The sequence below is a fragment of the Lutra lutra genome, chromosome 14 (genome assembly GCF_902655055.1).
Source record: "Lutra lutra chromosome 14, mLutLut1.2, whole genome shotgun sequence".
Classification (NCBI taxonomy): domain Eukaryota; kingdom Metazoa; phylum Chordata; class Mammalia; order Carnivora; family Mustelidae; genus Lutra; species Lutra lutra.
Window position 1 is genome coordinate 60,887,734 of NC_062291.1, and position 12,151 is coordinate 60,899,884.

At 57.3% G+C, this 12,151-nt stretch overlaps 1 protein-coding gene across 5 annotated transcripts in view; it reads left to right on the forward strand.

Annotated features, from left to right (window-relative positions):
• Positions 1 to 5,317: 5,317 nt before the first annotated feature.
• The window catches only part of PAX2 (paired box 2), a 90,946-nt gene continuing 84,112 nt past the window's right edge, over positions 5,318 to 12,151 (forward strand). Inside the window, exon 1 of one of the 5 annotated variants that reach the window (XM_047702974.1) lies at positions 5,318 to 5,539. In XM_047702974.1, coding sequence (XP_047558930.1) covers positions 5,515 to 5,539 — 25 coding nt within the window. In that variant the 5' untranslated portion in view covers positions 5,318 to 5,514. The remainder of the gene's footprint in view (positions 5,540 to 12,151) is intronic. The other 4 variants (XM_047702975.1, XM_047702970.1, XM_047702971.1 and 1 more) reach the window with 4 other exon arrangements.

Here is a 12,151-nt window from a genome sequence, read left to right on the forward strand (position 1 = left end):
CCTCTCTCCGTCCGTCTTTTTCTGTATCTCCCTTGTTTATTTGGGCCCCTTCTGTGCCGCTGGGTCCCTGACTTTCTTTGGGTTTCCCTTCCCGGACCCTTCTCTCTCCGCGGACTAGGGTTGCGCCATCTCTCTGCCTCTTTTTTTCCCCTGACTCCGCACCCCTTTTCACTTTTTCGTTCTCCCGGCGGCCCCAGCCTGGCGGGCTCGGGTCCGGCTCCCCCGCCGCCGCCGCCACCACCGCCGTCGCCGCCGCCGCCGCCGCAGTGATTTATTCGCCTCACCCGGCGGAATCAGGTGCTGAACCGAGCTCCGGAACGAGGGTACAGATTTCTCCCAGGAAGGGTTTGTGAACTAAACGATGCTAATTACGGGGTGGGGGACGCGCCGCCCGAGGAGGGGAGGCGCGCCAGGCTGAGCGCGCGGGGCCAGAGGAGAGGCCGGGGCCCGGGCACGGCCCTCCCAGGCCGCCTCCCCGGCCTCCTCCCCTGCGGCTGTCGCCCTGGCTTTCGCCTTTCCCTGGGAACTTTCCTGTCTGAGTTAACTATTAACCGCTGGCGAGAGGCAATTTTCTTCGGAATTCAGCGATTTCCTTTCCGCGGTGGAGGCAGATTAACATGCAAATGCGAGATCCTCGGCCTGAGTCTGCGCGCGGGCGAGGATGCCTCCGTCCCTCCAAACAGTGTCCTTCGCGACCGCGGAAAACTACAGACCCGGCCTCCGCGCCCCACCCCCCCGTGCCGACGCAGGAAGCCGTGACCGAGCCAGTGCCCCGCAGGTGCCCGGTGTGAAGGTGGAAAAAGCCGAACCCTCGTGCTTGGGGGCGGGGTTGAGGGGGAAGCTTAACCTGGGCAAGCCCGGGGAAACTCAGACTCCGGGCTGGGCACGGCCATCCGAGGAGCCTGCGACCAACACAGCCTGGTCTTTACTCGGAGCCCCGAATGCGGGGACGCTCCTGGGGGCGTTGGCAAACTTTCCCGCCTCCAGAACCCCAAGACTGCGCCTCACTTCCTCCCCCTTCGCCACTGACGAGCACCCCTACCCACATGCACACACACACCCTGCTCTGGCTTGTGACCGCCGCAAACTTTGTCAAACTTGAGCCGTTGGGCACAAACTGCTCGCCTTTTCCTCCTTTCCTCTTTTGCCCGGGCCGCTCTTCCTGGTGCAGGACGGGAGAGGTTCTGGGCTTCCAGGCATGGGAGAGGACAGTTTATGAAAGTGTTGGCCTGGCCTCGCTGGGACGCTAGCCCCTGCCTCTCCCCAGGCCGCCGGACCCCCAGCGCGTTCCACCGCAGAAGGCGCCGCGGAGGGACTTAGCAGGGCCCCGGCCGGCAGCCCCGGCCGACCCCTCACTATTGCGCCGGGACGTGCTGGGCGTGGAGCCCCGGTTCAGGACTGCCAGGCCCTTGGCAGCCGTCCTCTCTGCGCTCCCAGTCTTTCCGGCTTATTTTTCCCCAGCCCACGCCCGGAGTTGGCTCTCTCCCGCGCGACCGGCCGGCTCCGTCTCTGGCTGGGCGGCCTCTGTCTCTCTGTCTCTCCGTCTCTCCCTGTCTCTCTGACTCTGTCTCTCTTGTTTGTTTCAACGCGCGGACACTGATTGCGCCTTATGAAGTTCTAACTGGTTTTGTGTCAGGAAGATCTTTCTCGCTGCTACCCAGCCTGGCGTGACGGATTAAACATCAACTAGTTAAATAAAAATTAATATCAACTGCCTCCTAACTTCTAATGTCATGTTGTTTATAACTAATGAACTGATTAGGGGATAAACACATCACGAAGACGTTCGGCTCTCCTGCCTGGGCTCCGCCGCCGCCCAGTGCCCACTCCCTGGCGCAGCCTGCGGGCTGCCAGGCCAGAAGGTGGGCGGGGGTCGCAGGGGCTGCGAGCTCCCGGGGGCTTGCTTCTCTGACTGCCTTGGTCTCTTTCCTGCTCTTTCCCTGTACATTCCTCTGTACATTTCTTTTTCTCAGGCTCTCCTCTTTACCTTTTCTTTCCTTCTTTCCTATGTCTTCCTTCCCTTTCATTCCTCTCTGGCCTCTGCTTCTCTGCAAAGACCAGTCCCTCAGACTGTCCCTGGTTGTGTCTGTCTGTCTCTCTCTTTCTTCCTTTCTCTAGGAGGTAGGTGGGAGCCTACCTCTCTCTTCCCACCTCTCCCCCACCTCATTTGGATTCAATTCTCCCCCAGCACAGAGTGTAATGATTAAAAGTGTCCTCGTGACTGGGCTTCCGCCCTGCTACAAAGCAGGAGGCTGTCACCTCTCCCTCAGCACCTAGGGAATGACTGCCACCCCCTTCTCAGCTATTTAGGGGAAAGAGAAGGGAGCTAGAATAGGTGGGGTTTGGTTTTTTTTTAATTTCTCTTCTATTTAATCTGGAAGAAGAGGGAGAAAATAAACTTGATTTTTAAAACTTTCACCTTTCCTCTTGTCCCAGAAGCAATTAATACAGGTTCAAGTGTTCAATTAAATATTCAAGGAAAGAAAAAGTGCTTTGGTGTTCTTGAGATAGCTTCAGAGCTATCTCAACACACACCCATCTCACCAACCCATCCCAGTCTGATCTGAGCAGCTTCCTGCAAGGCCCTTTCCCTAAAGATACTTAAACCAAATCACAATTGTCATCATGACAACAATAAGTCAGGAGAGCAAGTAATCACAGACCTGGCCTCAGTGATTTTTTTTTTTTCCTAAGAAGCCACAACGTTTAAACTTGGTTTGCCCTGGACCACAGGGTCTGACAAGACAATAACAACAGAAAAGGCTTTTAAAACCAATTTAGCACATGTGAAAATGTAATTCTAATGAAGAATCAATAGACTGGTGGTTCATTTTTCCTGGGACTCCTTGGAGAACCTGAGAGAGACTTTCAATCAATGGGGCGGGCAATGAGCAAAAGGGCCCAAGAGACAGTGTGGAACAGGGGTGAGGGCTGGAAGACAAAGAGAAGCAGAGCCTGAGGGAGGAGGCTGGAGGGAGGCCGAAGTACAACTCTGGACCCTTTGACTGGCATCACTTTGCAGGCTTCCAGTCAAGGTATCAGAGCCAATAGCTAAGAAAGTTCCTTCCCCTTCTTGGTCTGCCACAGGCTACTTAGCACAATGACCTCAGCTGCCTTTCCCTGGGCTTAGGCCCCAGCCCTGGCACTGCCCCAACCCTGGGCCCCTTGTTCAGGTAACTGTAACGAGCTGGCTCAGGGGCAGGCAGGGACAGTGATCCAAGTGTGTGTGTCCCCAGTTCAAAACACCTGGTTCCCATGGGTACCTCCCTGCTATGTGTGTTTCTGGAACATTGGGGTCTCAGTTCCTTTGTCTGATAATGCGGTATCAAGAGAAATGAACGTGTGTGTAGTCACACTTCACGTTTTATAAATCACTTCCACACAAGTTATCTCTGGAGAAACGCGTGAGAGGTGCAAGGTTTATGAGCGCTATCTTCCAGAGGTAACAAAGGCGCAGAGAAGGTGTGACTCAGCAGGCCCTGGGTGTATGGCGGGGTGTGGTTGTGGTTCTGAGTAGGTGACAGGGTAAGAGGTTGTGTGTGTGTGTGTGAGCATTCATGAGTGTGTAAAATGGTGACCCCCATGAGTGTGATTTGTGTGTGTGACTAGGGTTTCATGTATGCACATTACTCTCCCATCCTTGTTCTTTGGAAATGAATGTTGCTCTGTGCATAACAAAAAGAAAAAAAAATTTCCGTTAAGTTTTTGCGCTCTTGGAATGGAAAAATCACTGTTTAATTTTTTTAAAAAGAAGAGAGAAAAAAAACACCAGCAAAGTCTGATGCTTGGAATCACAAATGTTGGTAAGATTTTGCCATGACTTTCCTGCCATGACTTTTCTGCATTTCCTAAAAATGCAGAAATTCTTGTTCCTGTAGGAAGATTTTTAGAAGTTGAGGAGCAATGATAAAGGTTTTTGCCCCTGTGCCACACACCCCACCCTGTCCCTGGTCACACCATCTTCCTAGAGGAACTTTCACTGAAATGGATGGGACTCCCAGAGAAGAACTTCCAGTTCCTTACCCAAGGGTGCTCAGTAGGCCCCACGAGCCTGCCCTTTGCTCGATGGCCTTCTGCCTGAGGCCTGGAGGTGTCTGTACAGGGGATAAGGCCAGCCGCAGACCCCTGCTTGCACATTGGGCCTTACCCAGCACTTTTCTTTGCAGTCTCTCACTCACCACATGTGAGCAAGGCTTTGTGATCATGGGAGGCCCAGAGTAGGACAAGTAGGTGGAGTTATAGAGCAGGATAAATGAGAAAGGGGTACATGGGGGGCTAGGAGCAGGAACATTGTGCTCGAGGGGTGTGTGATTGTGTAAGTAGAAGTACAAGAGAGTGCATATGTGAAAAGTGGTGGATGAGAGGTTTGAGGGAGAATTTGTGACAAGGGTGTGAAGAGCAAATTCCAGATTGGGAGGGCATGATGTGGATAAAGCGAAAGTGAGACTCGGATCAGGGCTGAGTGTGCTTGGAGATGGTGTGAATCTGAGGGTGCAAGGGATTGTATATGCAGTAAGAAGACCAGACTATTTTGGAATACTGTGGCTCAAGTGGGGGTTTGAGTGTGGCAGGACCTATGGGAGGGGGCTGGCCATTTCCCCTTTCCTCCCTTTCCTGCGGCCCTGATCACCTCTTAAGGGCAAAGAAGCCAAGACTTTTCCTTCTATTCTAAGTTAAAGGGAGGAGGAGAAGAAGAGGAGGAAAGGGGAGAGAGGAAGAGGAGGAGGGGGAGGAAGAAGAAGAAGGGGAAGCAAAGAGGAAGAAAAAGGAGGAGGTGGAGAGGGAGGAAAAGGAGGAAGAGGAAGAAGAAGGGGAAGAAGAAGAAAACGAAAAAGAATCGGCAACAGGAGAGCTTGTGAAGAATTTAGTGAGCAATTCCATAATGCATTGGTGACAAGGACCTTCAGGGAGCGACCCTGCGTTCTGACAAAGTTGGGGTGCGTTTGCAGGGCCTGGAAACTGAGGCTGAGACGGGGGTTAGGGGGTGGCAGGCTGTGGAACCCCACATCGGGAAAGCGGAATGGGGCGAAGCTGAGAATGGGGGCGGGAAGGGGGCCGCACAAAGTTGGGGAGTGCAAGAGAGTGAAGACGCCCCTGCGTGCGAGGCTGGGCGGCTGACGGGGAGCGTGTGACAGTGAAGAAGAGGGGGTGGGGTGAGAGGGTGTGCCGGCATCTAGGCTGGGGATTCGGTCTCTGGGTGCCTCCGGCAGCGCGGGCGCCGGCGTGCCAGCGGCTGGCTCGGGGCCTGGGTGCGTGTGCGCGCGTGTGCGCGGGGCGGAGAGCCGGGGGCTCCTCCGCGCGTGGCTGTGCCTCGGCGCGGCCGGCTGTGCGAGCGCGGGCGCGAGCGGACGCACAGCCCAGGCAGCGGGCAGCCGGGGTTATCTGAGCCGCTCGGTCTTGGGTGGCTGCGCCCAGATCTGGGGGCAGCGGCGGCACAGGCGAGACGCGCTGTCGGGCCGCGGCGGAGCCGAGAAGCGAGACCCAGGCCCGGACGGCAGCGGCGGGGCGCAGAGCATGGAACAGCGCACGGGCCGTGCAGGTAAGAGCGAGGAGCGACTGGTCAGCGCCCCAGGCAGGGGGTGGTGGGGGGGGGGGTGGGCGGCATGTGGGAAAGATGGGGCAACCCGGCCCGAGGGCAGACCCCACTCCTTCTTCCTTCTGTGTTTGCCCTGTGGCGGGGGCCAATGTAATTGCTGGGGACTGGGGCTCTGCGGCCTCTCCCCACAGGTGGGACCTCCTGTGCTCTCCCTCCGGGTGTCCTCTAAATCTGCTAAAAACTTTCCACCCAGAAAACGTGAGTTTTACAACTTCTCTTGGTCTCTTTACAGAACCGGGCTTTTCCATTCTGTTGTGCCTTTAGGACTTTATCTTTCCGCTTTGCAGTGTATAAATGTTTTGCACAACTTCCTCCAAGTTGGGTGCACAAGGAAGGCCTTGGTTTCTAGTGGGAATGGAGTGTGGGTGTGGGTGTGCATATGTGTTAGCGGATGGGGACACTCTGTGTGCACATGTCTGTGTGCACGTGTATGAGGGTCTTGTGTCTTTGAGTTTGAACTTAAATGTAAGCACTGATGTAGATGTGTCTGATGTTTGGAGAAAAGGCTCTGCCACCAAAATAAACTTAAGGGAGGCCTGAGGCAAGGGGAGGGATAGCAGGCCCCAGGGGACCCAGATGGAGAACAGAATCTGAACCCATTGACCCACAGGGCTAAGGGAGTGGAGGGCTGCTCCTTTTCCCCCCCCCCCTCCCTCCTTCTCTCCTCCAGGCCTGTAAATTCAACTCTGTCTGCCCACTACGTGCCCTAGAGTAGCACGGGGGGTGTGAAGCCAGGTAGCCAAGTTTAGTTTTGGATTGGTGGGGAGGGACAGGGTTGGATCAGTTTCCAAGTTTTCCAAATAATCCCACAGAGGTCAAGGACCTACTCTGGGCCCTTTTTTGCTTCATTCCTCACCTTTCCCCTGTCTCCCCCACCCCTTTTGCCAGACCCCAACAGCTCAGGTTCTGTCTTTCAGCTGATAATCCAGTTTCCACTCTCAGGATTGGTCTTCCTCTAAGCTTCTTGGCCCAGTCCCTGGGCTGCCTCCATTCCCCCTTGGGCGCCTGTACCCACTAGGAAACTGGGGCCCCCAGGAGTGTCAACTGTGGTCTCCTGGGCTTTTAGGGCTCTGGGCCACCCCTCTGCACCAGAGGTTTAAGTAGGGAGATCAATAGCAAACAGTTGTAATGATCTAATTAATTATGGCAAAATTAAAAGCGAGTACAAAATCAATCTCTGATGGTGTTGAAGATGGAATTCAATTGAGAGCCCATCTGTGCACCCCCTCGACCGTATAAATATGCAGCCCAAGGACAGACCTAATGGCTGGGCCTTCCTGGAAACCTCTCTCCCCCTTTCTTCCTCTCCTGTCCAGGCTTCTCCCTCACTCATTGCATCTACTTTGCTTCCTACCACCTCCTGCCCCCACCCCTCCTTGTTTCCCAGTCCCTCTGCTCAGGCTCTCGACACTCCCACTCTTCTGTTTTCCCTCTCCAAAGGCAGCTCTTCCTGCCTTGCAGGCCTGAGGTGCGCAGACGGGTTCCCAGTCCCGGCAAGTCTCCCAGCTGATGCAGCCAGGCCTCCTCCCCAAAGCCTCGGGAAGGAGAAAGCAGAGCGGGGTTGGGGGGGGGGGGCATCCCTGAGCTCTGTTAGGGCCTTCACTCCAAGTTTCTGAGCGCGTGGGATACTCCAGAAAGGACCAGGGCGCTTCCCCAGGGTCGCCTGCGCCTACCTGTGCCAGGACTGGTAGCCGCACTCCTGGCGCGGGTGGTAAAGGGACCGGGCGGACCAGCTGTGCACCGCACTCCCTTTCCCTTCCCTCCTTTTCCCGCTTTGGCCGTTGCGGGGATCGCAGTCCAGCCAGCAGCGCGGCCTGGGGGAAGAGTGGGGAGGAGCATCGGAGCTGGGCAGGAGGCAGGGCTGTGTTTGAGAGAAGGAAGCCACCGTTCCCTTCGAGCCGGCCCCACGGAGCCCCGGAGTCTTCCGCCCTCGGAGCCGCTTTCTTTCTTTTCATGCCCCCTGCCCCGGCCCTAATTTCTACTTTAGGCACGTCTGGCCGGGGCACAGCTCCCCGGGGGCTCTGCGTCCCCCAGGCGGCCCCCGCGCCCCTTTGGCCTCATCCGGCTAGTTCAAAATGACAATGACACGCGCGCGAGCAAGCGTGTCTGGCTGACGCCCTGGCGCAACCGCCGCAGCCGGGTTTGCGAAGGATGCGGGTTTTATGTAGTGTCGCTGAGCCAGATCTGGAGTAGCGAAAACCACCAGGAAAAGGCGAAGCATGGAGGAAGGAGAGAGAATCTGCAACTAGGTCAATTGTGGTCTTTGGCTTTCGTCGCCTATACCCCCAGAATCATAAAAATAAGACGTTTATTTGATGCCTGCCGGCCTGTCCTAGCTGGTTTTCTGGCTCTCTGTCCCTGGTCCCCTGCCTCTCCCTCCTGGGGCTCTGGGCCCACTCCCTGGCCCACACTGAGTTCCCAGGTTTCTTTCTGCCCTCAGAGACCCCTCCCACTCCCTGGTCCTCCACCGGACCCTCAGAGCCTGGGGGAGACACAGCTCAACGCCTCCCCTCCCTCTTTTGCCAGGCCTCCTCACCCCGTTATTAATTGCTGTGTTGACCTGCAGGATTGATTGGCGGCCCCGCAGGAAGAGGCTGAGAAGGCCTTGGCCTCGGAGCAGCCTCAGCGGAGGGCAAAGGGAGGGGGGGGGGTGCTGGCTGGAGATGGGTCCTGAGCTCCTATCTCAGCCCAGCCTAGGACACAGCTGTTTGCCCAGACACCCTTCTCCATCCACCCCCCCACACACACACACACCTTCCACGCACCCTTACAACATTCTCAGGCGATCCCCTCACCAAGAGATGTTCAGCCCTCAAAGAGACCCATCAGAAATTCTCCTTAATTGATTTAGAAATGGAAAGAGGCTTTCTCCCTCCATTAGTCAGTTTCTTCAATCTGTTCGTTTGCCGCGGGTCTAGACCTCACCGCTGGTCCAGACACGACGGAGAAAACTACTGGGACCCGGGCTTTTTTCTGTCCAAGATTTACTTTGCGTCTTTTTTTTTCCCCCTAGGAGCAGTTACAGAAAGTTAAGAAATAATCCTGGATGCAGTGACCTTTAGAGTCTCAAACCAAAGCACTTTTTCCAGGAAGAGCCCTTGTCCTGGCTCCTGAGGGATTCGGTGCAGCCCTTTTGTTTCAAGTTCGGGGAGTGGGTGGCTCTGTACCGCGGAGGGTGGAGGGCAAAGGCTTGCAGCAGCCTGGGGCTGGGGTCTAACCCTACAGCGGAGACCCTCCCTCCTCCCCCCACTCCGCCCCCCTCCCGTCTGCTTAAACCTTCGCGCGCGCGCACAGACACACGCGCGCACGCGCGCGTACACACACACACACACACACACACACACTCTCTCTCTCTCTCTCTCACACACACAGGGCCCCCACAGCCACAGCAACACCCCTTGCCCCGATCCCAGGCCACAGGCCCACGGGCCAGACACCGGAACAGGAGCGAGCCCCCCAGACGTCCCGGCTCTGGGCTGGAGTGGGCGGAGGTGGCAGGAGAGCCGGTCCCCAGAGAGCCCCCTGTGCTTTGGTTCTCTCCCAGTCTCTATCAGCCCCACTCTTTTCCCTTCTCCCCTCCGCTCAGGTCCTTTGTCTCCAGCCACTTCGCGGCGCCCAGCAGCTAGTCCCCCGCCTTGGCGGCCCTGCCCAGCGCTTCCCTGTGTTCGGTTGGCGGGGCTCCTCCTGCCTTACCCGCTCCCGGCTCTGGCGCGTTCTCCGCCTGCTCCTCGCATCCACTCGGCTGCTGGGAGAGGAGGAAGGGAGGGCGGGCGCGCCGCGGATGGATCCGACAGAGTAGATTTGGTGCTTGCTCGCAACTCCGGCAAAACTCAGCCCGCCGGGGTGCTCCCGCCCCTCTCTAACTATTCCTCTGCGCTGCAGAGCCGCGCGCCCGCGTTTGGCCCCTTCCTTTCCTTGCACGTCGGCTGTGGCTCCTTCGCTCCCCTCTGGCCTGTCCAGCATCTGCAGTCGCGCTCTCCCCTCTTTCCTGCACGCCGCTCCCTTTCGGCGGCCCCCCAGCTAGCTCCCGCCTGCCCCCTTCCTCTGCAGCCCCCTACGTATCGGTGGCGGTAGCGGGGAGCGCCGGGGCGGTCTGGGGCCCGCCCGTACTGTCTCTCCCTCCACCCCAGCCAGGTCCGGCTGCGGGCTCCAGGCCCGGCTGAGAGCGGGTGTTAATCATTACTTGGGCCCCCGGCACAGCCTCACTCGCGCTCTCTCACCCGGGCTTGGGGAGGAAGGGAAGAGGTGTTGGCCGGCTGGGGACCCCGGCTACGTCCAAACCAGCCTCTTCGGGCCTTCCAGAGACAGGTGTCTTCTCCGTTCCCTCAGCACCCTTTTCATGTCCCTTTTCTTCCCCTCCTCTCTCCCCGCCTTCCACGACTCCCCTTCAGCAGTCCTCTCCCCACGGTCTCAGCTCCGCTCCGGCTTTGGCAGGTTGACTGAAGGTCCTGGGAGGACCAACTTTCTTTGTTTGGAACCAGACTGGACGGGATTTCCTTTCCCACGTCTCAGTGAATCGTCCAGCCACCTCCCAACGGTTTTGGCAGACTGGCCTGAAGGGGACCGCGCCTGAGGCTGCAATTAACCTGGCTGTTGGGGGGGGGGGGGTAGGACTTTAACGGTTCCTCTAGCATCTGTGCTGAGGCAGCAGGGTGAGCGTGCAGGAAGGAGTGAGAATGGAGTGTCAGGAAAGACAGAGCAGAGTGGTAAACATGGACAGGGTGTGGTATAGTCAATGGAAGGAGGAAAAATCCTGAAAGGGGGGAACACACTAAGGGAGGCAGCAAGGAATCCTCTTGTTTCCTTTATAGGATAGAAGTTGGATGGAAAGCACCACCCCTTGGCTTGCCTAACCAGCTCAGATCCCTCCTTCCCTTTGCGGAAGGGTAAAGGCTCAGAAAGCTGAGCACTTACTCCTTAACCTACCACAGAAATGTTTTGTTTTCAAAGTGCTTTGGTCCATGGAGTAGGCAAGACAGGTAATCATCCCTATTTTACAGGTGAGAAAACTGAGGCCCAAAGAGGGAAAGGGACTGTGAATGTGGTGGCTGCTGCTTCTTCTGGGTTGTGGGGTGAGTGGCCCCTTTAGCTGTGCAAGTCCATGAGTGTCTGGGTGGGGGTGTGTGGGACAGGCTGTATACAGGTCTGAGCTGGGAGCCTCACGGCCTCTGTGGGCCTCTTGGCTCCCACCCTCCACTTGTTTTCGGTAACACAGGGCTCTCCACTCCTACCCTGTAGACCTACTGGCCCAGTTTCTCCTGGCTTGACAATTTTTTCAGCTCCCCAGTCGGGTGGCCCACTGGCGGCGGCCACCTGGCAAGCCCGTGCCGCTAAGAGGCCGCTTTGGTGGCCAAGTGGCTTGCATTGTCGTTTTCCCTCAAAGGGGCTGCGAAGGGCCGGGCAGGTCGCTGGGACCTCTGGCGAGGAGCAGCCGGGTTCAAGGGGGAGGGGCCGGTGAGGATAAAGGCGCAGCACGTGCGCCGGGCCTCCACAGGACCAACAGACCGAGCGGGCGGGGCCAGCCGGGAGGCGCCCCCCCATCAACCCGGGCTTCACGCAGGGAGCCCAAATATTGGGAACAAAAGCGGGAAAAGAAGAGTGAGAGCAGAGGGAGGGAGGGAGCAAGGGAGGGAGCGAGGAAGCAGAAATTAGGGGGTCTTAGATGAAAAAAAAAAAAAAAGAAAGTAGCTTTAGGGGGAATGTGCCGTGGAGTGTGAAATTGCAGCCCATGGTGCTCCATATTGTACCAGAAGCTCTTCCAAAAAAAAAAAAAAAAAAAAAAAAAAGCCATCCTCCAACGTGACCAGAGGGCTAGGAAGGGGGAGGGGCGGGGAGAGAATGGGGAGGGGGAGGGGAGAGGGCCGGGCAGGAGCGGGTCAGGCCTAGCTGGAGAGGGGGCCGGGTGCGCGCGCCGGAGGCCTGGTTTCTGGTCGCGGAGAGTGGCGCCCCGGGCTGCGCCAGGACCCAGAGGGCGAGTGGGCCGCGGCCGTCCCACACTTGGATTGTCAGCGAACTTTTTTTCTCTTTGCTTTTTTCTTTTCTTCTGGTGCCAGTGGCGGTGACTTCCAAAACCGGGACTAATTCAGAAAAGGAGCTCGGCGGCGAAGCTGCTGCTCTGCTCTACCTTCCCCTCTTCCCTCCTCTGTTTCTGCTTCTCATCCCTTCGGACTAGTTTTCTCCCCCCTTGGTTCTAAACAGCTTTTTTTCCCCCCTGAACTTTAATGCGTTTAATTTGGTCCGCGCAGTGGGGAGCATTTCCTAGGGAGATACATTTAATTTCGGAATTTCTAATCCCCTCCCTCAGAGGCCTGGCCCTGGCTCCCTTTGCCGCTCTCCAGGAGGTGGAAGGAGTGGAAGGAGGAGGACAAGCCCAGGCCAAGGGGGAGGAGCCCGGCTGGGAAGCTCCCTGGGTGCCCCCAGCCTCCTAGGGCCCAGCTGCCAGCCCAAACTGCTCCAGGTCGGGGTGGAGGGGCAGTGAGGGGTGAGTCTGGGCTCTGGGTCAGGGCTCTGCCTACAGCCAAGAGGTAGCCACCCCTTTGCCTTTCCTCACCCCGA